This window comes from Brachionichthys hirsutus, chromosome 14 (assembly GCF_040956055.1).
Source record: "Brachionichthys hirsutus isolate HB-005 chromosome 14, CSIRO-AGI_Bhir_v1, whole genome shotgun sequence".
NCBI classification, from domain to species: Eukaryota; Metazoa; Chordata; class Actinopteri; order Lophiiformes; family Brachionichthyidae; genus Brachionichthys; species Brachionichthys hirsutus.
In genome coordinates, this window is record NC_090910.1 from 7,729,307 (window position 1) to 7,756,738 (window position 27,432).

At 44.5% G+C, this 27,432-nt stretch overlaps 1 protein-coding gene across 1 annotated transcript; it reads left to right on the top strand.

Moving 5' to 3' along the window:
- Positions 1-27,432, top strand: eya1 (EYA transcriptional coactivator and phosphatase 1). Its single transcript, XM_068747722.1, has 17 exons — positions 1-124; positions 676-741; positions 1,988-2,074; positions 3,774-3,840; positions 4,221-4,366; positions 5,181-5,318; positions 9,405-9,487; positions 10,017-10,206; positions 10,893-11,035; positions 11,770-11,853; positions 15,034-15,123; positions 23,522-23,580; positions 23,673-23,833; positions 24,054-24,168; positions 24,478-24,599; positions 25,378-25,478; positions 27,352-27,432. The coding sequence occupies exons 1-17, from the start codon at positions 1-3 to the stop codon at positions 27,430-27,432; spliced, it is 1,857 nt and encodes a 618-aa protein (XP_068603823.1).

The window sequence follows — 27,432 nt, forward strand, 5'->3', positions numbered from 1 at the left end:
ATGGAAATGCAGGATCTCGCCAGTCCTCACAGCCGAGTAAGTGGAAGCAGTGAATCTCCTAATGGTCCCAACCTCGACATCTCTCACATCAGTAACAATTCCATGACACCCAATGGCACCGAAGGTATGTGTGCACCACGGTGCACATTGCTGCCCCGCACATTTTAAAAACGGGCCAAGAGTGTTAACAGAAAATTCAACTGTAACATTTAATGTGAAATAGATTGTAATACTAATTCAGTGTGGTGGTGTTGCATCAAAAAACATATCCCTTGAGGTTAATTAGCAATTTAATTGCCGTAGAAGCCAGTAATAATTTAAAAGATGCGCTCGCCCTGCATATTATTTGACATGATACAGATTATCTGTCGTATTTCAGTGCTACCAGTTGTTGTTTTCCAGCAACTACTAGCTGTTTATTTAAGTAGCCATGTAATTATTCAAAGCCCACAGCATGGAAATGATGGCACTTTGCATAAGGTCTCTACAGTACATAGATATTTACTCAGGTGATTCGCCTGTGCACTGAGACTTTGTTTAGGAAAGCAGTCGTGCACACAAGATATTAGAAACAACAATATTTTGTGTATTTGATTACTGAGGACCCGTAGACATGGTGCAGACTGTCATGTCATGCCTTTGCCATTCTTTGTCGTCCCCCCCCCCTCCCCATAGGTGATACCATCACAATGCTTACCACTGCAGACTGGTTGTTAGGTTCTAACTCCCAGTCCGCTGCAGGTTTGTCTCCTGTTAGTGACACGATGAAAGTTGTTTTTCCCACTTTCAGAATGAAAGCACTTCCGCCTGCAGTTTTACTTATTGAAACACCTACTTCACCCATAAAGAATTTCAATTTGTCCACAAATACATTGTTTATCAGATGCTACATTTATAAAAACAATTGCCTCATAGTTATGGTGCCTTTCATTCAGAAACTTTCTGGAATTGCGTTGGTTTTCAGTTTGAAGCATGGATTGGTGCCGACTGGATTTGAGCGGTCAGATTGTGAACTTGTATTTTGTTTTAATTTGGACATTCCCTTATGTTTCCTGGCTATAGTTGTTATGATGTGCTCTTTGACTTGAGTGTGTGCGATATTATGCATGCACCTAACGCCATTTTCTTTCATCAGTGTGCTGTTGTAAATAATTGCCCCCTCATCACCGTATGTATGTGCATTAAACGGGCATAATAGAAAGATGGAAAAACATGGCAGCAAATGTCTTTTCTAACCATGGGGGGAATCTGCTGAGCATGACTCTGTTGCCCACATTGTCAATTTGTTTTGCCAAAAGAAATCTTGCTAGCCTGAAGTAAAATGGATTGATTTCAAAGTTTCCTGAGCTGCCAGAAAGCTGTGAAATTGTCTTTATAGATCCTTCACTGAGCAGTTTAATGGAGCCAAGGTCAAACAGCGTTCACTACGTCCTAAAAAATATTTGTTTTATACCATATACTTTCAATTGTATTCGCACATCCCTGCAGAGCTCTTCCCTCTCTGATTCATGCTGATTTTATTCACTGACAAACCAGTAATAAATGATAATGTAAGACAATTAAGTGGCATTTGTTTCCTAATTCTTGCTTTATTTGTGCTAGCCTTAAAAATTGACCTAAATAACAATTTCATTCATTCATTCATTGTCCCAACCGCTTAATCCGTAAATTCTTAAGCTTTAATCCAGTTGAATATTAATAGCCAGTGCCAAAGAATAGCCTCTTTGGTGCTATCCAGATGCTCATGTCATGCGTTAATGCATTTAAATCATTTAAACACTGTCGGAATGTTGTTTGACTTCCTCCTGCCTGTTCAGTTGTTTTAATTTACATTGGATGCAATTTTTTTCCTTTTACGTTGAGAGCATAATTTAATGAATGTAAAACTCAAAGTGTGACTTTCATTGGATCCTTTTTATATTTCTCTTATTTTCTTTTCAGACTTGATTAGGTGCATTTGGTGACAATGTGGCTTCTTTGTTTGCAGTTAAAACCGAGCCAATGAGCAGCAGTGAAATCGTCACATCGGTAGCAGACGCATCTCTAGACAGCTTCTCAGGTGAAGTTGGAGGGTGTGTGTGTGTGACGGTGTGTGTGCGTGTGTGTGTGTGTGTGGCCGGCCACCTCTCTCGCACACAGCTGCAGAACTGATTAGTGAGAGATGAGCCTGGAGATGGGTGACTGATAAGCCGGGCCTCAGGAAGTGTCTAAAACACAAATAAAGTGTGTTTGTATGTGTGTGAGTCTTTAAGAACCACCATCGCTTACCTTTGTCAGCACATTCATATGCTGCGCTTGCTTGCACGTGTGCGTGTGTTGTGCTTTAGGACTGCTGGTTCCCATGCCAGTGGGGGCTGCATTATGACCTGTAATGCACTGAAACTGTCTGTCCAGTGGAGTAACATGGCATCCCCCCCGCCAGCCCTTAATCTCCACGGGCTGATGTCCTGTCATCCTCTCAGAGTCGGGGGTTTCACACTCTCCTCTGTGCTCAGGAATATAAAACGTACAAAGGAAACACACACGCATACAGGGGCATTGTTACACTAAAGTAAGTCCTCATTGTAGGAATTACGAAAGAAATGTCTTTTTTTTTTTGCTTTTTCCACCCTCGCCATAGTACATTAGCCTTTTTATATTTAGTGGTCGCTCCTGAACTGCTTGCTATCATCTCGCTGCTAAGTTTCCTGTATTTTCCTAACTGTTTAACTAACTATTTGATACCTAACGCAAGACGCGCATAAATCACTGCTATGACTTTTGTCTCTGACAATATTAATGAAATTTAGTAATGTTATACCCCATATCCTCCACGGGGGAAACCCAAAGCTCCGCTGGTTTAGTCCAGTGGCAGGTGTTGCTGATGTGGGAAAAAGAGTTCAATATTAATAACGAGTGTGAGGGCTCACAGCATACAGTTACAGTCAGTTAGTCCTCCCCCACAACTGAATCCCTTATTTTACATGTCGAGACTAATTAGACAGAAGCTTTGAAACTGTGTTCTTCAATTCAAGGAATGCTACAAACTGCTATATGCCAAAATTTAGATTTTAATTAAGGTAACTTGTCATTACTATTTGAAATTCACAAACCCTAATGATTCTTTTTTTGTAAATGTTGGTTGCATCCACATTTATTTTATTTGTTTACAATTAGATTTTGTTTATTTTAATTTATTTCTGTGAAATAGATCATTCAACTTTTGGAACAGAAGTGTGCAGCTATACCCAAGGATTAACATACAGTAAATCCACATTTTAGTTTCTTATTAATAGGAATTGATTTGCAGTTTTACCTTGAAAGAGACCCATGTCAGTTTTGAATAATTCTTATTCCAGATTCCATGTATTCCTGTGATTTACTTGTAGCCCTCACAAGTTAAAAGCACCGTGGAACCACATAGGCGTGCGCTTAATGATGGAATGATTATGCAGTAGTACTCATTACCTGCAATCAGTGGTGTCACTTCCAATGTGGTTGTGGCTTGAAAAGCCCAAGGCAACTGAGGCTGCAGGCCGAGACTGAATCAGACCACAGAATTGTCTCGGAGATACGCCGGTCAGCAGAAAAACCCCGATGTTCTTTCTTGATTATTTAGTTTCATTATTGCTCTCCAGTTTTCAACCTTAAATAAGGTTACTGAAATAAATAAAGTAATGAAATATAATTACTGTTTCCTAGGAATCCAGGAGTTCTGTTGGCAAAAGATGATATTTACCTTATTTCCTAATGTTTAAATATGTGCTTTCCTCTTTTCTTTTAACTCTCCTCAGCTATTGGAACCGGTGGCTTCAGCCCAAGACAAACTCACCAGTTCTCTCCTCAGGTTTACCCTTCCAAGTAAGGATTCTTTTATTTTTCTTTAAAAAAAAAAAGTAAAAGAAAATGAAGCATCGAACTTCATTTGGATCTTTAATTAGATCCTTGTGCTAGATCGGGGAATTTTGAAGGTCTTTGTTTGCCTAGATGTCTGAAGCTTACACACTCCGAAATGTGTTGTAATTATCATCTTGCAAAGATTTCCTTTGCCATTTATTGTTCTTTCACTATGTATATGAGCTGCGCGATTCTATCTGCTTTACAGCTAGGCTCGCTGTTTAAAATGAGGTAGCGCAATCATATGGAGTTTGTCAACTGAGCAGAGTTTAAGGAAGTAAAACGTGATCCTCTTTCTTCCTGCTTTCCTTTCTCAATTTTGCCGTATTTCTTTTCTCAAATAGCAGAACATATCCGCATATTCTTCCTACCCCTTCATCCCAAAATATGGCTGCGTATGGGCAGACGCAGTACACCACAGGAATGCAGCAGGCTGCAGCTTACGCTAGCTACCCCCAGCCTGGCCAGCCTTATGGCATCCAAGCCTATGGTAAGATTTCTCTGGTGTACTAAATGCTGCATGCTCTTTGCATTACATTCATGTAAAATAGAGAAAACTAAACTATTCCCTGCACAAAGTTCAGGATCAAGACATTGCTCATAACAAACCAAGTTCCCACAATTCCTCCAGTAAAGCAAAAGCAGCAAAATATGCTGACTTGTTGTATAGTGCCTGCATATTATCCTTCACTGCAGTATAACAGAATTTGCTTGTGAAGCTATTCAGATAGTTTGAAAGATTAGTGATAAAAATCTGAAAACAAAAACTGGTTTCCTCTGGTATTACGAGAGAAAGCACAAGAGTCCATGGCTCACTGGAAGCTTTATTTGTCCAAAGTCTTTCGAGTGTTTTACCCCAAAAGACTCTCCAAGATGTGGAGGAATTTACACTGTTTATTTGAATAAAGTCCTGTAAACTACCGCTGGTTAGAAACTGCATAGTTACTGATTCAGTGTAAGCAGTTATTCCAGTTTCGCTCACAACCCGAATGTTTTATTACTAATGCATCTATTCGCAGATGACCCGTTTTTAGATAACAGTAAAATTTATTACATGAAATTAAACAATCGTCGTCCTGACGACAGATCTGCAGTGAGACAGACACCAGTGCATGACTGTATTTTTAAACAGCAGGTGATTTATAAGTATTTGATCAATCAGATAATTAGTATTGATTCATTGTTTACGAAGCTAAACAAAGCAAAGGGACAGCGACTGGTCCCTTTGCTTTGTCCAATGTCATTTAAACCTATGTGCTGACTGTCTGTGCATCAAACCGATCTGGTGTCACTAACTGATTTAGGTCCATTGTGGGCAGGCATAAAGACAGAGGGGGGTCTAAGCCAGTCCCAATCCCCGGGACAAACTGGCTTCCTCAGCTACAGCTCCGGATTCACCACGCCACAAACGGGACAAGCTCCCTACAGTTACCAGATGCAGGGTGAGGATAACTTTGGGAATTCTTCGTCTTTTGTTTTGTGGATCTTCACTGTAATCGTGATTGAAATGCAGCTTATGATGCCGCCGCTCTCGGTCGGAGCCAGCAGCGTGTCCTTTTACAACTACAATGTGTTTGGTGGAAAACAGCAGAAATGACTGACAAGATAGTAACTCTGCAAAAATGCAAAGCAGATTTTGATTCACCAACAACTGTGTGTTGAGATCTGATTCTGAATCAGCTGATCTCCTCATAGCAAAAGTATTATTTTGTGTTCCCCTCCCTTTTACATTATTATCACCGTGACAAACAAAGCTTGATATAATTTATCACTTTTTCCCCTCCTCCTGTCCTTTTTGTTTTGTTTTTTCTGCCATCTGTTTCTTCTGCTCAGCCCAACCAAATAAGGTTTAATGCACTTCTTTAAAAAAAAAAAAAAAAAGATTAGAGAAAACCGGTCCTGTCTCTGCTTTAATAGCGTGCAGAACCAGATTGATTCACGACACGGTCCTCTCCCTCACCCTGAAAGACGGTTGCATCCCGGCAGTTATGTGCAGCCGCGACGGCTGCCTCCCTCTCCTCTCCTCTTAAAAGAATCAACACAGATGGAAAAATGGCAGGCACTTAGGAGGCACCGGGCATGTACCGCCTCACTCCCCAGTCTTTGTTTTTTCTCTCCCTGTGATCATATTTGTATTTGTTTAAGAGCTGAGGCCTTAAAGATTTATGGACTACAAACCGATAAAGTTGAGTTGTTGCACCCTGCACCTCTCCTGTTGCTCTCTGTGGTTAAATGTAGATCAGGCCCTCAGCCGTGTAGTTCTTCTATTACAGTTTGCATTGCTTAAAAAAAAAAAAAAAGCCTCTGTCCCTAGTGATCTAGGCCAAGAACAGGTAGTTTAACAGTCAAATAGCCTACATGTTCTCTACTTTCTTCCTAACAGCAGCTGTGTGGCAGTCAAAACACATCCACATGCTGTTGAAAAGCCTCCAGAGCATCTCACAATAAATAGCACCAGCTCAGCAGCAGATGTGGCATGAGGATACCTCTGCTCCACGCCTCTTAAGCAAATACAGTCCGAACGGTCAGTTTTCAATGCAAAGAAAAAAAAGCGAGACAGAGAGCGGTAGAAAGGGAATGGGAGAGAGAGAATGTGTAGCAGAACTGGCTGTCCTGTCTCGGTGGTTTAACTCACGATGACAGCATTATGTGCCCATTCATCTTCTGAGTATTATGCTCTTTACTCTGTCTGCTTCTCTTCATCTGTTTCTGACTCTCCCTCACTGTCTCCGGCTTCCCCTGGCTGTTGGAAGCCCACGTAGTGTTAAGTGCATTTGTAATTGACAGGCATCCTAGATGACAGATTGACCACTATACTAGCCATAGCTTTAGCTCTTGCCCCCCCCCGTCACACCAGCAGCATTACTCTCTCTATCCTATTGATCTGCCTGGGTGAGGTGCTTCAGACCTGGATGTCCCATTGAAACTGTGACCTTTTTTTTTGCATCTGATACTGCCCCTCTCTGCCAGCAGCATGTGGCCAGCTGTTAAGGTGGGCGCTTAGATTCATGTTTTTCCTCCATGCTTGGTGCCATTTAGCTGTGTGTGGCGGCCGAAGTCGTGAAAAGTTGTCCAAGGGGACAAGCATTTCCTGTGCATCACAGTTGTGTTGTTTTATAGAGCCTCATAGGTGTGTGGAGACATGGAGACATGGAGACATTGCTGAGCAGATGCTAATTAAGTGACTAATTGGATTCCAGCATTCTGTCCTAGTGGTGGCGCGAGCTGAAGACGCTGAACCCAAGGTTGTCTTTTTTAAAAGGAGAACCCCCATCTGGACTTGATAGCCTATTCCCAAGTGGGGCATACAAACTTCTGCTACAAATATTGTGCACTGATGATAGACATAGCCCATGGCAAGGGGGACTGATCAAGCAAGGCAAATGGACTTCAAATTGTGGAGCCAGAAGGCAGGAGGGAAGGAGGAGAGGAGGGAGGGATAATGTCTGCTCCTGAGCTGTACTCACTGCCCTTCTGCAGAACTAACTGCAGAAGGGCAGGGGGGGGGGGGGGGGGGGGGAGAGAAAACATGCCCCCTGGGGAACCACAGGACCCCCTCATTCTCCCCCCTGCTATAACCAGCACCACCACTCCCAACAGCATGGGCTCATTCTCACTGCGCTAGCAGGGGTCCCCACAGCTTTTATGTGGCTGCTTGTTCTCCACAGAGCAGCCTTCGAGCCCCGCCAGCGAGGGCTTTTACAGCTTTAGACATTAGGCTAATTTGTTGTCCTTCACAGCCTTGTGGCTCCTCGTCTGTCGGACTTTCACTTGATGTTGAACTTTTTGCAGAGAAAAGTTATTAAATCCCCCGCCACCCCCCCACTGGCCTTGGAATATCAAGGAAAGCCACAAAGACAGGGAGACATTTCTGATGAAAATAACCAGAAGAATAATATAAAAATCCGCAGTGCTTTTTTTTTGTGTGTGTGTGCTGGAGGGTGAGATTGAGAAACGACACAAATAATTGGTGGCTCCTAGTGATCTTGGGAGTTTGAGTTTATTTTTTTTAGCCACAATGGTCCATACTTAGCCAACTGAAAAGACCAAACGCTCCATTATTTCCATACCGTGTACCCCCCGCTCCCCCTTACACACTTCACTGAACCCCCCCCCCCCCCCCCTGTTCTGAAAGCTGCTTCACGTTTGTCACGGTGTGGGAGGGCCCTCCTGATGGGGCAATGACCAAAGGATGAAAGGAACTCCCTCTGTTTGTCTCTGGGAACAAAGGTGTAATTACGCCCCCCATTTAGGAGCCGTAAATTTATCTCCTCTTCGTTTTCACTGAAGCTGCGGGTTATTTTTTGGCTATGGTCTGGGTGCAGTGACAGGTGAAGGACAATTTTTAAAAGAATGATTCAATAGCACTAATTAGTGTGACTGCAAGGAGAAGCAATTTGTCCTTGTTAAAAAAAAAGAGACGGTTAATAACGACGATTACAAACTTATTTGTAAGAGATGTTTTAGAAACAAGCTTTTTGAAGGCTTGCTGTTATTTTTTTTGTCTGTTTAGTTTATTAGCCTGCAAAATGATTGAAATATTCCAAGCTGCATAAATGATTAAAAAAAAAATATCTGAGTGGAAACAGAATTTCTGTCACATGCATTTAGAGAGCCTTTGACCTAACGTATGAAACCAAGCACTCCCTACGCACAGCTAAGTTCTTTTTTCTTGGATGGCTATGACTACAGGCGAGATTTTACTGCTTCATTTTCTTTCAAAGTAAAATACGTTTTATTTTATTGTATGTAGTTGTGGCTTCATTAACATAATAATCATAATATGTTGCACATTAAGAAAACATTTCCAAACTCCCGTCTGACATGACCATACAGGTGGATGGATGGCTGCGAAAGAGAAAAATGGTTCCGCCGGGGTCTGCCGCTGCTCCTCTGCGCTCTGACTCATGTCATGTACATTATTAAGCCATCAGATGGTATCAACCCCTCCGAATGATTTAATTACCCAGGAGGGGGCCGTCCCTTGAGAACGTGAAAAAAGAGCGACATCTCCTCTAATGCTCCTGGCTCAGACTCCATCCCTTCAGTATGCATCTCTGTCTCGCAACACTGCCCGTGCACAGCGCCCACCCCCCCCGCCCTCAACACCATCATGCTCCACCCCAGTGCATCCGAACCCCTCCCGCACCCCACACCATACTTGGGTAGCTCGGACACAGCAGCCTCTTGTCTTCCTCGCATTGTGCAGGCTTGGATGGCTTTGGAAGCAGGTTGTGTCCACCCCTCGCCCACATCTCCCTCCCCTCTGTCAATCATCAGCCCTGATCCAATCACTGATAAGGAAGGAAGAGGGGAAAGATAAGGCCAGTGTCGGGAGCGCTCCCTCAGGCTTCCCTCTGTTCACCACCTCAAGCAGTTGTTTCACCAAACACTGATCTTTTTCTGGCCTTACAATGAGCCGTGCAATTTCTGTCAATGCATTGCTGGCAGCCCTGCAGATTTAATCGTGCTTTCTCATGTGGTCGATACATTACTCATGTCTGTTCATTTTTTTTCTTCCAATGTAGGTGGTACTTTCACAACAACGTCAGGATTGTACGCAGGAAACAACTCGCTGACGAACTCCACTGGCTTCAACAGCACACAACAGGTAGCTGCACACGCCCTTCTGCTCCGCCTGTTTTTGTGATCTGGTATCCGTCCATATCAGCCTATATATAGTTTGCATTTGCAGACTTCATCCTGACATGAAAATCTTTATAAAAACGTGCATATTCAATATGTCACATTTCGTCCATGACACATTCAGACGTAAAACACTCAGCACTCAGATTATCTACTGCACTTCCTCCAACACAAATGTCTTATGCCATAGAGGAAAGGCAGGGGGGGGGAGAGAAAACAAGATAGATTGCTGTCCAGATGTAGGGCAGAACAGACATGTGTTTGCATTTATGTTTTGGAATCTGCACTGTAAAGTAGCAACACTGACGCAGGGCATATCTCACATTACTCCCGACTTTTCTTCGACTACCTTCTGTCTCGATGCCTCCAACGTTTTCGCCACACTGCAGATATCTTTCTTCATCTCACAGTTTTTCTCCATTTGCCTTATCTTTATCCAATTGTAAGCTGCGTTTTTACCATTTCCCTGCTCCATCTGTCTTTTTTTTCCACAGGAATACCCAAGTTATCCAGCTTTTGGTCAGGGGCAGTATGCTCAGTATTACAACAACTCACCCTACACTTCACCCTACATGACAAGTAACAACACCAGCCCCAGCACACCCTCGACCACCACCACCACCTACACCCTCCAGGAGCCACCCACTGGCATCACCAGCCAGGCTCTTACAGAGAACCCCGCAGGTGAATAAAGCCACAGGCAGCAGGCTGTTTTGTATAACCTTGCAATATATCTTTTTTTTTTTTTATCAACCCGTGGGCTGCTGAAACCCCCCGTGTTACTGATAAGAGATCATCAGCTGAACGCCAGGAATCTGTCTTTGTGCTAACCCAGATTTAAAAAAGAAAAAAGAAAAAGGGAGGAGGAGGAAATGTTTCCAGCCAGTGTGCTGCACTGTGGCAAACAAGCTGAAACTGAAGTCAGATGTTGAATTTCCCATAATCTCATGTGACATTAATGCATCATTTGGCAATCGAGCACTGATTATATCTTAATAAGTCATTCAAAATTTTACGAGCGCATTTGAGTTGTCATCAATCGACACCAAAGATATCAGGCCTTAACTGAACATAATTTTATATGCAGTCATACAATTGAGATAAACGACAGCGCCGCTCTCTCTACTTGGCCTCCACTCTCTTTCTGCTTTGTTTAGTAAATCAGTATGGACACAGTTGTTTTTAGGAGTCCTGATACGAGTTTGTTACCAGTAGGCTTGCCAAATCATTAAAAAAAAAATGCCTCCAGGAAGCTGCCTGTGCTGCATCAAGACAAACGGTTGCTTGCATTTCTGTGCTAAAAGCAAACGGTAGCTCGTCTTCAATACATACTTGTTTTATCCTCTCCTTCCTTCCTTGCTTCCTTTCAGGAGAGTACAGTACCATCCACAGTCCATCAACCCCCATTAAAGATTCAGATTCAGATCGATTGCGCCGGGCCTCGGATGGAAAGTCACGTGGCCGGGGAAGAAGGAACAACAACCCATCACCGCCGCCTGACTCCGACCTTGAGGTAGGGCGAGAGCCCGCTACCTTGGCGACAGACGGCCTCTCCCTGTCTGAGGCGCACGGACTCTAATCCACTTACTATATGGCTGCCACACCAGCTTTAACACTTGATGGGCAGTAAAGCTTAAATATTTGATTGCTTAACTTGAAATGCATTATTGATGGATGTGGAATGTATGACATCACTTACTTGACTCATCCCTTATATAAAGGTCTCATGTATACCTCGTGAATAAACAATGAGGCAAGTGATTAAGCGACTCATCACTGAAAAGAATAATATATATTCATGGTCATCAAGAAGTGGACACTATAGCTGTGGCTAAGAATGACTCCATCACAGTATGAGCTGTACGACACTTGAATAGTGACCACGTGTCAAAATAAACTCTCAGTGATTCAGAGGGCTCTTCATTAATGGGATATGAATTTGAACGAGGCACCCATTAAAAGCGCTGACATCATGGCATGTTAACATATCTAGTTAATTAGCTTGTCACTATTGATTACTCTAATGTAAAGGGCAGGAGATGGAAAGCATGCGGTGGGGTGATGGGAGGAGTGTTGCGGCGACCAAACCAAGCAAATGGATGCTGGTCCCTGTGGCGCAAACACACGCTGCTGGCCTATTGACCAGGGGGGGGGATCACCTTGCAGGCCTACAGAGAGCGCCATTGATTTTTGCCTCCTTTCTCTGTGTTTTTCTTTGTTTCTTCCCTCTCTGCACCCCATCTCCAGCGAGTTTTCATCTGGGACCTGGATGAAACGATCATCGTTTTCCATTCCTTGCTCACGGGTTCTTATGCCAACAGATATGGACGGGTGAGTGACATCAGACCGCGGCGGTGGCTGCGCACGTTATCGGCAAAAACGCACAAATATTAAAAGGAGAAGGAACGGATCAAAGGTGAAAAGGGAAGTGGGGGGGAATCAGCCAAGGATAGATTTCACTGTACCTTGAGTCCATTGTGAGGTGAGAGAGCAGAACTCAATGTTCCGATAATTGTTTCTTTTTTTTTTTTTAATGGGTCCAATGAGGCTTGTCAAGTATTTGACTGCTCTTCGCAGCTGTCGGGCTTTGCGTGGCTGGTTGGGGCTCGGCTGTAGGGGCTCCAACAGTTGCACTCTAGATGTCTATTGACACATCTTAAGTGTTCCTTTCTCCTTCAGAAATGCCACGTTGTTAGTTTAATTAAGTGCTTCTCAATCCATCCTTCTCAGGCCGGGATCTCCCTGGAGACGAGGGCAAACGACTGAACCCACCGAATACAATTCAGACGAAACTCGGACAGAGTTTCCCTTAAATCTGCTTTAATTGGAATTCAAATTGAAAATGTATTACATATCTGTTTATAAATATCAACAAACGTATCAAATTGAAAGGCCATTTTCCATCCCATGTCCCAGTATGCGCAAGATGAGGAGTTTACTTTTCCAGGCTTTGTTGTTTGTTGTTCCATGCAAATTATTCTAAATTTAAACTTTCAAAAATAACAATTTGGGAAATAAGGCAGGATCTTCTTCTCATGGTTTTGTTGTGGTTTTTATGCAGTTTTTAAATGCCCATCGTCTGCTCTCACTCCCATCTGGATGTAGTGAGCTTAAATGAAAACAAACACAAATGATCGATTTTTGGCAGATAAATAATTCCAAATTTCATCTTGCTTTGTCTGAGACGGTCAGTTGTTTTGGCTGTGGTTGAGTCTGGTTTTGAGTGATGGCATATTGCTCCTCATGTGTCGTAGAGTGTAACGTCTGCGGCCCATGCTCTGTGCCTTTGTTCTGATCTGAGGGGGTGTTTGATGGGGGGCACTGTTTTGTTTTTGGGGTGAAAGAGGCCTGCCCCACGACCCTCCAGTGTTTATTTACTTTATTTTTCAGCCCTGCATGCAAAGAGGGAGTCAAGATTATGGGAGCACACACAGACAGACAGACGCACACACACAGACAGACACACACAGGGTCGCCAGTGTGCTGCTCCGAAACAGGAAGCACTCCTGACTCCATAAAGGCCCGTTCCATCAGAGCTCATATGAGTCGTGACAGCCGTTAGGGTCCCTCTCACCGCCTGTTTTCTCTGTTCTTCCCTCTTTTCCCTCCCTCTTCTCCTCCTCTGTTCATCATTGTCCGTTTTTTTTATGCTCTAACCTGCTGACACCATTGCATTAATGCACGATTGTAAGAGGGAGACGCGTGCCGACTAACGGCAACCAGAGAGCCTCAATGCCTCAATGCATATCAGACACACAGATCTGGAAACTACCTCAGAGATGAAAGTGAAGCAGACAACCCCCCCACCCCCACAACCACCATGCCCCTCCCCGCCTGTCTGGCATTCATATCATCCTTCTTTGAATGGCATTAACATGAAAAGTTACCAAAGCGTTTTTCCTCTTAGCCGCTCCATGCTTATTATAAATAGATGTGTATCCGAGTGAATGCACATGCACACTTTCTCTCACTCAGTCTGACCTCCCACGCGCTCTCTCTCTCTCTCTCTCTCTCCCTCACACACATAAACACACTGCTGCTCTTATCAGCTTCTTTTAATTGGCATCAAGGCAGCTCACCCCCATAAAGCTGATGGCTGAGGCCAGCTGTGCTGCTATTGGGCTGTTTGGAGCCGGAGCTTAAAGTGGGTGGGGATGGAGGGTTGTTATTGGTAAGGGGCTCAGAGGAAGAGGGGGGGGGGGGGGGTGGCGCACCCTGTGGATGGCACTGACATCTTGGGACAGGTGGTGCAGAAGCAATGACAGCAGCAACACTTTGGCCTTCTGGCCTGCTTGTATTCTTAACTCCCTCACTGACTGATTGTTTAGATTTAATTGGAGAGGATTCAGTTGCGTTAGAGAAGACAGCCTTTTCCCACCAACCGCACCCCCATCAGTACCGGGGGCTGGGGAGTCGGCAGCCTGCTGCTGGGGGAGACTAATTATTCTTGATTAATTCTAACTGAAAGATTGATTCAAACTGGGAGGTTAAGAGGAAGGCGACGCCTCTATGAGTTGGGGATTGAATCTACTTGTGTGGTTCGTCCTGTCATTTTAGTGAAAACAGAAGCATTGTCAGGTGTGACAGCTAATCAGCAGAAAGCTCAGATGTGTCTTCAGGTGGTTTAGGTGTGTAATCCCTGCTTCTGGTCCTGTCACCCAGCAGCAGAAAGGCCCACAGCCTGCCATTGTCTCTCTTCACCCTTCGCTTGCTGAAGACAATCAGCAGGTTGGAGTTTTAGCATTAAAAAGGAATTCAATTTGTGCAACAACAAAATATGAAAACACTGCTTTCCTCATAGTTGATTCATTAAAATTTGCATTTCATGTGTTTATTTTTATTTTTATAATGAATCTATGAAATTAATGTGGTTGACACAACTTTTACATCCTTTTGAAGAAAATGCACTGAAGTTTAATTCCTTGTCCTTATAAAGGGGGAACTGAACACCGGCTCATTAACTATTTAGAGAGTCGTTTACTCCTCTTCAGGTATTATCTTACAGACAGTGCACCATTACCACGCGGGTCCCATTACTGACAGACTTCAGAATTTTAGGAAGAATTGCAATTGTGTTAGGATTAGTGTTTATTTTTATTTGAACTATTAATAAAAACCTAAGGGGGGGGGGGGATTCTGTTCATATGTTACCTAGAGAGCAATCAGATGATGCAGCAGCCAAAATATGTGGAGAATGGGCTATTTACGATGAGACTTTGACCCCGACTCTTCTACATCGACCACCCCTCCTGAGAAGACGCATGCTTTTACTGCATTCATTCAAGTCTGTGGCCCTTCTGATGACTATTCTGGAGGGGTCATAAACAGAGGCTGAAACTTTCAAGTCCGCCTAATGTCTTCTTTTACTGGAGCAGCCTGCTGAGGAATGTAAAAAGACTCTGTTAATTTAGCGACTTGGACGGAGCAGCATTTACTTATTTTTTACAATGGAGCAATATATTCATATAAAAAGATTTGTTGTAATTGTTTTTTTGTGTATGTGTTTTCCAGGATCCGCCGACATCCGTATCATTAGGCCTGAGGATGGAAGAAATGATCTTCAACTTGGCCGACTCCCATTTATTCTTTAACGACTTGGAGGTTTGTCTCTTTGCTTTCTGCACAAAGTCCTTTCTTCATGTTGTGAAGGTTTTAATGCTCGGAGGAGTGTTCAGTCTTGAACAGGAGTGCATGAACGGTCCATTAAGATTTTAGTAAAAGCAGCAGCAACTGTTTCAGTCTCGTAGCGGTGAAGTATTGCCTGGGAGCCCGGGGTAAACCATGAATTTTACATGTGCTGTCAGTCTCTGTCATCCCTGGGTCACCAGCCCTGCGCCCACCCCTCACCTCCTTCCCACTTCCATAGCGACCAGCTCAATTTGTCAGGCTCTAGGGTTTCTGCGGCCGCTCTGTCTCTCGGAGTGTCATGCTGTGTGCTTGGTGTCGCTGTCCACCTACACCACAAACCCCTCAGTCACAGCATGAAATCCCCGAGCGCTTCCCCTCCCACGTCTCTTTGCACGGCTGATTCATGTAACGCCAGAGTCAAATCTGCCCCTGGGGCACAGGAATAGAGGGATCAAGGGTAGAGCGGTCTGTTTTTGTGTGTGTGGTGTCTGAGTGTCTGCTACACACTGGGGAGAGGTGACGGACCGTCGGCTCGGAAAGTAGATCGAGTTTGTGCCACATTTGTACACGTGTATATACTCGCATTAACATACATGAGGTACAGCCAGTACTTTCTCGACGTTACACACCGTTCTTATCAGTTTTAGCAATAAACAAAGCAGTTTACCTCGATGTTTACTCGCCCACCTGTAGTGTGACATTTGTCCGTGCCGCCTCCTCGCCGTCTCTATCCCTTTCATCTGTGTCCCGCTCGACGCTGGCCTCACAGTAGAGGAAATGTTTTGTTTGATACTTAAGTGTGAAGAGATCTGTGGCCAGTCTGCCAAATCTCATTACTCGCCATCATGTCCGGCTTAAACACGCGACAAACCCAAGAAGTAGGAAAAACAAAAGAGGGAGGGGGGGAGAGAATATGTTCATACTCTTCCAGACAAGCGAGTGACTGAGATTCCAAACGCAGTCATTGTGATCAAAGTTAATTGGCTGCAATTGGCTGGCTAAATATTTCCTTATGCCACCGCCATGTAGAATCCATTGTAGCTGCACTTTATTTAATAGATGTGCCCCAATCATTTGAAAAAACGTCAGTTTGTGACGACACTTAAATGTGGTTTTCGCTCGACATCTGTCCCGTGTTTTGATTTCTTTTCATGTGTGATGAAACTGTTCACAGATGAATTGGCAGCTCAGACTGCTCATAAAATAATGTAAAAATGGAATCTCACTGACAAAAAAATATATATATATTTTATTTTGACACTTTAAAGCCTTGACTGTGTTTCCAACTCGATGAAATAGTCCACGGTTTGCAAAAAAGAATGCTTTTCTTGGAGGTCACGCCGTTTTTCTCTGCCTTCTCTTTTTTGGTGCGGCGGTTGTCGATAATGATCGTGCCAGAGGAGGAGAGACATTCTCTGGATGATGTATTGATCTCTCCTCTTAAACTGAGCTGGGCCAGTCTTAGCTAAGCACCAGTTCTCAACAAGGCCTAACCAGTTGCGTTTCCTCCCTGCTAATTTACAGTCCAGCATCTCCGATAGAGCTAAATAGAGTCCAACTATAAATACCTCGGCCAGCAGCAGTTATGTATTTAAGCATGTGCAGAAATGCATATGGTCCATCTAATTTAGTCTAAGCCATAAAGGGAGACCCCAGAGGCTATGTAGAAACACAGGTGCAGAGTTAGTGGTGTGTGTGTGTGTGGGAGAGAGAGAGAGAGAGAGAGAAAACGGTCTAAGTATTAACACTGTTGTACCGCCAGTCTCTGCACATGAACATTAAATATGAACAAAATATGGTCCTTAAAGCTTGTCTCTATGTGTAAATTATTTTACTAGTTTATTATTGAAATATTTTTATGGCAGATTTGTGTATTTATTTTGGTTGGAAAACATAAGGGTTGTTCTCAGGTCTCTACATTTTGAATTTATGAATAATAATGTGATTCAGCAAAAACTCTACACTTGTTTCTTGCGTGGGGGGGGGGGGGCTCGTACAACTGTGAATGGGGGGGCTGGATTGTGTTGATAGAGATGGTGAGTGACGATTCGGAGGAAAGTCATAAAAAGAAAGAGGGCATGCCGAAGGGGTCAACAGGGATCAGTTTCACCCGTCTCTCTTCCTCTAACCTTTTTCTGGATCAGCGCTCTCTTTTTTCAATCACCGTTGGATATTATCGAAGGTGTGTCCCAGAAATAATGCACCTCCTCAGACGACGTCTCCCCAACCTGCTCCTGACACAAAAACGCAACCGGTATCGATTATACCGCACTAACCATTTGCTGCTCAGTCCTCAAAGGACGGCTGGAGTGTTGTATGAACGCCATGACCTGTATTTATCATTAAAAAGACTCTCGTTAAGGGACGAATTGGGATGTTAAGGCAGTGTGCGTTGTGTGGATGTAATCGCAATTGTATTTATTTTCCTTATGTTTCCTTCCTTAAGTTGTTAGATAAACTTTACAATTAAAACGTAAGTAAGCAAGTCAATTTCTATATAATAATATTCTTATTTATGATCATCTTCAACTTTTCATTACTTTTGTCACATTTTCAGGGTTACATTCTCAAAATGAATATATTTTATTTTATCCAAAAAAAGAAAAAAGAAATGTATTAAATATACTTTGCTCGATGTCGTTTTCACGCCAGTGCTGTTTCACGGGGTTGATTGTGGGGGTTAATTGCAGCTCTGAACCGGTGTGTCTAATGTAGCCCGCTGAGGATGAACTCGCTGGGAGGACTGACAGCCCTGCTGTGACTCAGGGTGTGAGTTTACTGTCGGAGCGCTGCAGCAGCCCGAACGCTAGCGCCTGGCGGTACGTGGGAACCGGGGGCCTCTCGCTCACTGCCCGAGCCCCTGCGTTCCCCTCTCAGTGGGGTACATGCAACGCAGTCTCTCCCTTCCCTGGGTGAGAAAACAACCCTCCCTGTCTGGAGGATAAAGGGCATGGGGGCAAACCACTCATGGGGAGAGATGGGAGGGGGGGGGGGGAGGTCTCTAAAGTTGGAAGCATTTTAAATTAGTCCTCTGTTGCCGCCGTGCTGTGTGCTGCTCTCTCACGCATTGTGCACATACACTCAATACAAGTCGCACACATGCGAACATGTACGTAACAATGAACGCTGCCCGCTGACTCACACATGCGCATACAGACACGCACACACACACCTGTGGAGCTACACCGTGATGCTGTGAGCTGAATCCCATTTATAGCTCCCAGCCTGTAGTCTCAGGGTTGAAAAGTCCTCAGTCACTCTCACCAAGGGGCTGCCTGTTAAAGATCCTGTGAAACGCACGGCTACCTTTTCCCAGTGGCTGAAATGGTTTTTCCAGTTTACTGTGAAACATTCTCCTGGTTTTATGTCCCACTGTTCAGTGTCACATCCTGCACTCTCCATTCCTTATGATTAGTAGCTGTGATTTTAGCTCGGTAGCATATTTCAGTGGTTTTATTACCTGTAAAGACCAGACGAACGCTAACTGTTTTCACGCATTTCATTGAATCATGTAATTTATTGACGTTATATTAATATTAATATACTGTAATGTAGAAAACTGAAATCATTCGGAAGGAGTTTTTATTTTCACACCGGCACCAAAGAGTCCAGATGGAGTGTGAAGAGATTTCACATGTGCTTCAAATAAATGACTTTATTTTTGTTATTTTTATTTTTGGTGCAGTTAAACGTGCTGCAGTTTCTCTACCAGTGAGTTTATTGATCCACGTCTGCACGCATTCCTGTAGTTGGAGCATCGGTGTCCTTGGACAAAAAAAAAAAAAAATCTTAATTTCAACAGTAAACATCTGAAATCCAATTACAACAGCGATGTAAAAACACCATTTTCTGGTGTGTTTTGCCAGATGGGCTTCTTCACATCTGCACACGCTGATGTCGCGGCTTCATCATTTGTCTGGCAACTGATGCAGCACTTCTGTCAAGCCCCTCGACATAACTCCATCACATCGCACGGCGGTGCCACTGGTGTGTTTGGACGGACTACAGAGGGGAAAGTGGAGCTTCCAAGTCCACCCTGTCAATCCTTGCTCCACAGAGCTCCACCTTACCCCCGCGCGCTACCCGTTATCCTAACACAGCTGATTCATAGGGGTTTGAGGCTGCGTGGAAAATATAGCATTACTGTCAAGTGATGATGGAAATTATTTAAGAATAGATTTATCCTGCGGAATTGAAGCGGGAGACGCCGCACCTGCTGCTACATTGTCTGTGGAAGGGAAAAGAAACGCTCCACCCCCGGCCAGACTCTATGGATGCATCCATCTTTAAAGTTTAAATGCTGAAATAACAGAGATTTGATATTGTATTTAATGTCTCTCCTAGAGATGTGGTTTGGATTTGTGATGCCGAAATAAGAAATCGTCCATCACACATAACTAATTTATACTTCTCACTCCCTGCCGGCGGGGAGGGGGGGCGGGTTATTTCTTTTCCAAATGTTTCCATTCCCACAATGGTGCATTACAGAACGCTGTGTTCAGATTCAGTCTGCTTATGAGCGATGCATGCCGGGGTCCCTCTGGATCCATTATCCTGCTGATGTGATTTGTTGTCAAACCGGCCCGCCGCTATATTTGTGCTTTACTTGTTGCCTCTGTTTGAATTCCGGGGTTGTTCAAGCACATATTTGGATTGGAATTAGGTGGGTTTGGAGAACTCCTCCTTTGTTACCCACATCCTGTCTTTGACCCCTCAGGTAATCACAGCCTCCTCCCCCCACAAACACAGGGGTGCCTGTGATGGGAATGGAGAAAGACGTTGCTGGGGGTCATAGTCTGTGTGTGTGTGTGGGGGTGTGGGGGGGGGGGGGATGACAACCACTGCCGGTGGAGTGGCGGTATTGAGAACCTGCGAACCATGGATGAGCCTTTTTCACATGGCATTAGCCTGTAGGGTCACATGGAATGCTGTGATGATGGCTGTTATCGCTCACACCGTGGGTTTGGCCACCCACCCCCACCCCAGAAGATCACCTGAGAGAGAGAGAGACTGAGAAAGGGGGGGTTGAGCAGGACAGCCTCTACACCAGTCTGGGATAGTTTAGCTATCATGGTCCTTTCTGTGTTTTGGTACATTTCTGATTCAGCGCGTCTTTCTTCTTCCCGCCTCCGTAGCAGTCACCACTCTGAGCTCTCTCCAGGGCTACAGGAAGACTCGGGCCGTCATCGCTGATTGCTTAATGACAGACGCCAAGGGAACAAAGAGGTCTCTGATAACTTCCTCCACAGTGAGGAGTTTTCAACAGGCCAGTCGAAAGAGAGACAGGGAGAGGAAGAGAGCATGATGTAGAGATGGAAGCATCCTGAGGCAGAAGCATCCTGTCTTTTGATTTCATTTCCGTCCATTTTTTGGGGGGAGGGGGGTTCCCCCCCATCGTGCAGATAAGATGTTCTGTAGCTGAATGGACACAGTTTATTGGCACTGCTGCATTCAGCAGAAATACTTGGTGTTTGCATTGGAATGGTTTCATAATCCCCCCAACAATGTTGAAATGCAACCGAGTCCCTGACCCGAGCGCTTCCATTCGTAAAACCCGCTCCCCCACAGTGTTTCCTTCCAATCCACTATACGACTGTACTTGACTGAGTTAAAGCTACACCACCCATGGCTCTGTGGTGTTTACGAGGCCTTCAGAAGTGACTCCTAATGAGTGTGTGTAAGGGTTACTGTATGAACATTACCCACAGTCACCTCCTCTATTAGCGCTCCCATTTTCCCCAGTAAGCCGGTGCAGAGGTTTATGCTATCCCCAGCTGGGACTGGTAATTGTTCATTTCTGAGCATTCTGCCCGTAACACCTTTCCAGTTTATTGGCAGCGCAGTCACACATGCGTTTCTGTGGAAGTCTTATGATATACAAGGATAAATAAAATAATAAATCAATGACATTCAAGCCCAATTTTATCTATTATTGGCAATGTAGAAAAACCTAAGAAACATAATTCTTAATCAGGGCGCTGTTATAATGACTATGTTTAGGATTAATTACAAGACATATTTACAAATTGGTGTCATGTTGGATGTAATAGGCCTGTAATTGACATGCTGACCAGCGTTGTTCTTTGCTGGCTGTCAGATTCCGACAGAAACGCATTATACCAGAAGAACAAGCATGACCTTCTATTGTCATCCAGCTGACAGCGTACAATTAGGCAATGATTTACCAAGCGAGTGGATGTGAATGCTGCTTGTACCAAAGGGGGTAGTCAGCTGATTGTGTCTGATTGATCGACGGGTAATTACTGCATAATAGAAGCATTCCAGCCACTTGCGCAAGAATGGGAGGACAATGAAAAAGGGGTTTTATGAGGCGCTAAACCGAGAGTGCAGTTTTTGTTGGCCTAAACAAACAGACGTGCCTCGACTACTTAAAGAATTAAGCACATCAAAAACTTCTGGCTCGGCTCCTAGTCTGAGAAAAGGTTTAGGGATAATCGGCAACCGTAAATTATCCTCGGGTTTGTTGACGGCAGATCTTTACGCTTGGGCAAATTGCTGTTTTATTCACCTGCTAAAGATATGTTGGTGAGTGTGTGTTGAAACAGACTAAGCCACTGGAAGTAAGTTCCCGGTTGGCAGTCCACCTTCGTGCAGCCTGTACCCACTGCTCTCCTCCATCTCTACCTCTCTACGCTTCCCACCCCCTTATCGGGGTGCCAGAGCCCCGGAGAGGAGGGGCGAGGGGGGGGGTCACAGGGTCAAAGTCTTTTCCTCTTTGGATCTTGGGGCTTGCTGGGAAGAGGCTTGGCGAGAGACCGGCTGCATTAGAGCAGGGGTTGGGGGGTCAAGATTTTAATTCTGTTAAAGAACAGCTGGTTTGAGTTTCTCCTCACGTCACTCTCCCCTCCCTCTCCCCACAAATCCAGGGAGATGAAAAATTTGTTCAGAGGGGAACCAGTAAAATAAAAAAGGTTTACAGTCCAAAGCCCCTTACCCTTACCCTGCTCTAGCATTAGAGAGGAATGCAATAACGTCAGCATTTGGCCTCAGTTAGGTTGACTTAAAACAAGGAAGTGCTTTCTATGTTTTGGTGTCTTAACAGCCGGATGAAGCTTAATTAAAAAAGCTTTAATAAAAATTGTCATGGATTTTTTTCTTCTTTGAGATTTTTCTTCCTTTGTCGTCAAGTTTCAATTTCCACGAGAAATTATTATTTCTGACACAAAGTTTTAAAGGAAGAAGCTTTTCCTTTAAAAGTTTTTTGGGCAGTATTGCAAACCAAATTAAATCCTTTAGCTTTCCAGAGAAATGATTTTAACTGCTTCATAGAGATATCGAATACAGCCGCTGTTTTTCATTTTAGATGAGAGCTGGCTAGAACAAATTGAGAATTAGGTGTCACATTCCTTTAAAAAAATGAAAACCAAAAAAACAATCTTCCTAACAAGGCCGTTCAAACTTTTGGCTAATTTTCTAGCAACCCCATGTTTTATCAAAAAAGTAATTTAGCAAACCTTCATGTGTGCTGTGCCCCATGTGAAACATGTTGGTCTGAATGCCAAGGCAAACCTCCCTCGCGTTTCAAACTGGCTGAGGAGGTGGAGAGAGGAGGAGGAGGAGGAGGTGGTTGTGGTGGGGTGGGGGGGGTCACGAGAGCTCTCCTATAAATGGAAAACTAATAACAGATTTTCAGTCTGCCTTCTCCTGCGTTCCTTCGCCGGCTGCTTGGCCGACTGGCCCCGGGCTGTGTTGGTGTGTGGCGCAGCAGCAATCAGAGGTCATAATTTCATTGGCGGTTAGCATCAGGTTCAATTTTTCTAGTAGGTTACATTTACCAGAAAGTCTGGATTGTGTTACTGTGTACCGTCGGAATCAGTGCGGAGCTGCAGAATCCTTCTACCTCTCCAAGACGAGGCAGCCCCCCTCCCCCCCCCCCACCCCCCAAAGGGGGATGAGGAGTGTGTACATGTGTTGAGAGATGTGCACACTCAGACACACACCATTACTCTTTATATATTCAGCCAGCTTGGAGACAGCTTTCTGCTGTATGCGTATATATCGATGCTCATTGTGGCCCAAATGCCAACCTGCGGAGGTTTATTGATCCTTAATTGGTTGCGTGTTCATATCTTTAGACCCCTCTAGTGGTAGAAGGTCTTTGTGACCTGCGTTGGTGACGTCGCTGTTCGTTTGGACTCAGCTGGCAGGAGCAGAAAACTGTGGAGAACTGATTCAACAGGATAAAAGGGGAATGTCAAGTCCAGAAAAAAAAAGTTGTTGTTTAAAGTAACGTGAACATGTATTTTCCAAAGAACTGTCTGTTATATTGGAGGTCAGACTATGCTGCTCTTACAATTCGATTCAATTTGGTTACAATACTTAAGATGTTATTATGTGGTGTTTATTCCAGGAATGTGACCAGGTACACATCGATGATGTGTCTTCCGATGACAACGGCCAGGATCTGAGGTATAACGAAGAGTCAAAAATAATCAGTGCCCTCTCTTTGCAACTCTGGCACAGCATGCACTGATGCATTCTGTCCTCGTCTCTGACTTTAGTACGTACAACTTCGGCGCTGACGGTTTCCACGCAGCGGCGACCAGTGCCAACCTTTGTCTGGCCACGGGCGTTAGGGGAGGCGTGGACTGGATGAGAAAACTGGCCTTCCGCTACCGACGAGTAAAAGAGATCTACACCACCTACAAAAATAACGTTGGAGGTAATCCCAACCAAGCAGCGCTGATCTATTGTGTTAAAATGAAATCAAAATGTTTTCCAGATATGCACGTCCTCTTTTGTGTGATTGTTTGCGCATGTTCGTGTGTGTGTGTGCTGAAAACACACTCGCCACCCCACCGCTTGGTCAGGGTAAATTTCTGAAAATGTCAGTGGTATTCGGAGGACTGGTCCAACCTAAACAATGTTACCCTGCATTTCAGGTCTGCTGGGCCCAGCCAAAAGGGAAGCCTGGTTGCAATTGCGAGCAGAAATTGAAGCCTTGACGGACTCCTGGTTAACACTGGCACTGAAAGCACTAACATTAATCCACTCAAGGTAGGACTCCGTAAGGAAACTTACGTACCCAGTCCCACATCACACATGTATTGACTTGCATGTGGTGTAAATAAGTCGACTCCATCCTCCCAATCTATTAAAAAAGCACCAATTTGTCTTTCGGACAGGCTTTTCCTTAGAAGATTCAGAGATGCGACTTTAAAAAGGAAAGAAGATCCGACCTTTCATTGCAGAACATGTTACAAATGATGCATTGCTGCCTCTTTGATTCCGACAGACTGTATTTTCCTTTGTCCTCCCATCGAGTGGTTTTGGAATGATGTCATCGCTTTGCTCTCTCTACCCCAGGTCAAACTGTGTGAACATCCTTGTGACAACCACGCAGCTCATCCCTGCCCTGGCTAAGGTCCTGCTATACGGCCTGGGAATAGTCTTTCCTATCGAGAATATATATAGCGCAACAAAAATAGGTAAGTACTGACTCTGAGGTTCGATGATCGTCGTAGGATTTTAAGAACTAATTATTTATTGTTTTAGCTTGTGGAGTGTAAACATTTGAGACACATGCTACTTAAAGGAGGGGACGGCGGCGCGGATGGTGTTGGAGATTCAGTCATCGGAGAGGGTTGATCTTCCTCTACGAAGGAATAGTCCTAATCAGCCTGGGATTATTTTCCTGGAGCTGGGCCTGCGCCGGGCCTCCCCCAGGCCTCTCCTGCTCAGTCTCTGCATATGAAACCACTTCTGCACATTTATGTCATTCCACAGCAACCCCCCCCCCCCCCTTTCCTCCAGTACTTTCCCTTCCTCACTGTTTCAAATGCAAAATAAACATCAAGCTTCATTCCCGCACTATTTTCAGGCCTGTCAGTACTTGGATTGGAGCTGAGTGTAGCTAAGGGCTCCTCAAAGCATTAAGCGCATTGGCCCTCCCAACCGGTCCCCGCAGCATGCAAGAGTGATTAACCATTTGTCCAATGTTTGAGGAGGAGCGGGGTAGAGTTAATGCTTTTCAGATTGCCTTTATCTGAGGCCTGATCTTATCACATCTCCAAACTGAACTGGAAGAGTTTACATTCTGTCCTATTTTGTGCACGTGGTGTTTTTCAAAGGGGCTCTCGTCGCCCTGTGCCTCTGAATCAACTCGGTGGCGTTTTGTGTATGATCCCTGAAAGTGTCTATGTGCCTGTGCAGCCATTTGCATCCGGGCAGCACTCCGCTAACACGCCGCCGTCTCCTCTTCCGCAGGGAAGGAGAGCTGCTTCGAGAGAGTAATTCAAAGGTTCGGGAGGAAAGTTGTTTACATTGTTGTTGGAGACGGTGTGGAAGAGGAGCAAGGCTCGAAAAAGGTAAGGGGTCTCCGAAGTGTTGCCAAGATTGGAAATACACGGCCAGGGAGCAGAGATGAAGACATTTAGATGTACTTTCCACAGGGTCACAAGTTCGTTATGAAAGCTTACAGAACAATAAAACATACATGCCATAGTTTTTAAAAGGAGGGAACCGGCGCTTGAGCTCTCAACAGTCTTACTTTACTTTGTCCTCTTTAAGGGCATCCAAGTACAAGGGAGAAAGTCCGTAGTGTGTAATCAGCGCTCTTCATCCACCATCTCAGGTTTACAGAGCAGGGGAGGGGAGAGACGGCATAATTATATATTCCAGCAGCGGGAATGATGTATGCGTAATGCTAGGCAAAGCCCGTTCAGGCACTCCAAAGGCACATCGTAAACACAGCAGCCACTAAGGGAACTTAAATTTAAACATCTACTGCGACGATAAGGCTGCGAGTGCGGCACATATCGAAAAAGACTCAAAGCCGACATCATGTCACCTGCTCTCCCAGGAACCGGCATCTGTTCTGATGGGTCCGACGTCTGACATTGCCCTTTATGTGTTACCTGCTGGCTCTTTCTCCACAACTTGTGTATTCTGGACGTAAACCAAATGCAAGCCACAGATGGCAAACACTCATAAGCAAATGAATCAGTGGCCTTAGCGAATATTTCACTGACGGTGTTGGTGAGCCACTGTGTCAGGGGGGGGCGGGGGGGGACACAGCTTCCTCATTGAAAAGCTTCCAGCTTCTTTTTCACCTGTTTCTCAGTAAACACCGAGCAGAAGCGCGAGGACAGATGAAGAGCGATTAGACGGCGATTAGGAAGAGGTAGCGACCTTTAGCCCGGACAATCGTGTAAAGCAATAGCTCTGTGTTATGAAAGGCGAACGCACCCCGGGAATACGGTCTTGAGAAATGATTGTGGAAAAAAGATGCAAATATTTTTCTTCAGTCTTGAGTTGTCCGAGTGTGACATTGATGTAAGGATAAGGTGTTTTCCTCCCCCTTTGAGCGGTGCGAGTCCCACGCCACACCATGTGGTAAAAGGTTTCTGTGTCAACATCAGAAAGGACAAGAAATAACAAAACAACAATTTCACCCCTCAGGAGGCAGATATCAGACGTGACACTGCGTGGAACTACAAAAGCAAATGTCTTAAAGTTCTCCCTGCCCTCATTCCTTCATGTAAAAAAAGAAAAGAAAAAGAAAAGCCTCAATCCCTGAAACAATTCTGCCTTCAGATATTACTGTTGCCTGGGAGAGAAGGCAGAGATAACATCTCCAGCTTTTAAACTTAAAAGCAAAGACAATTTACAAAACAAAAAGCAAAGAGCTTTTTAAGGGTCAGTGCAGGTTCTCCTAAGCGGAACATATGCCTGGGAGAGGCCATACCTTTGATAAGGGAAAGGTAATGGGCTCCACACACTGAGGAGCCGAGGACTCTACCTGACAAGCTCCTTTCATTCGGTGCGACTCAGGTTTCCCCGTCCCCGTCCCCGTCCTCGGCTCGGGAACAACAGCTCATTCGCACCGTCCTAAACGCACACCGGCAGGAAGGAGGGTTCATTCAAGGATGTGGAGGACAGTTCTAAATCAGCTACGGTGTTAATAATAGCAGCACGTCATGCATTAAGATTTAGTATTTATTTTCAGTCTTGATTTAGATTTTTAAGAATCACTCGGCCACTAAAATATCACAAAATTCTTTAAGATCTATTATTTCCTCAACCCAAAAGCAAAAATATTTAAATGACAGTTAAAAGCAAATTATTAATCTATTTTTTTAACCTTAATTTTCTCATATTTGGCCTATAAATTATTTTAGCTAAAAAAAAAAAGAAAAAAAGAAACCCATTTACACGCGGGTGTTTTTATTTCTCCCACAGCACAACATGCCCTTCTGGAGGATCTCCAGCCATTCAGACCTCATGGCCCTCCACCACGCTCTAGACCTGGAGTACTTGTAG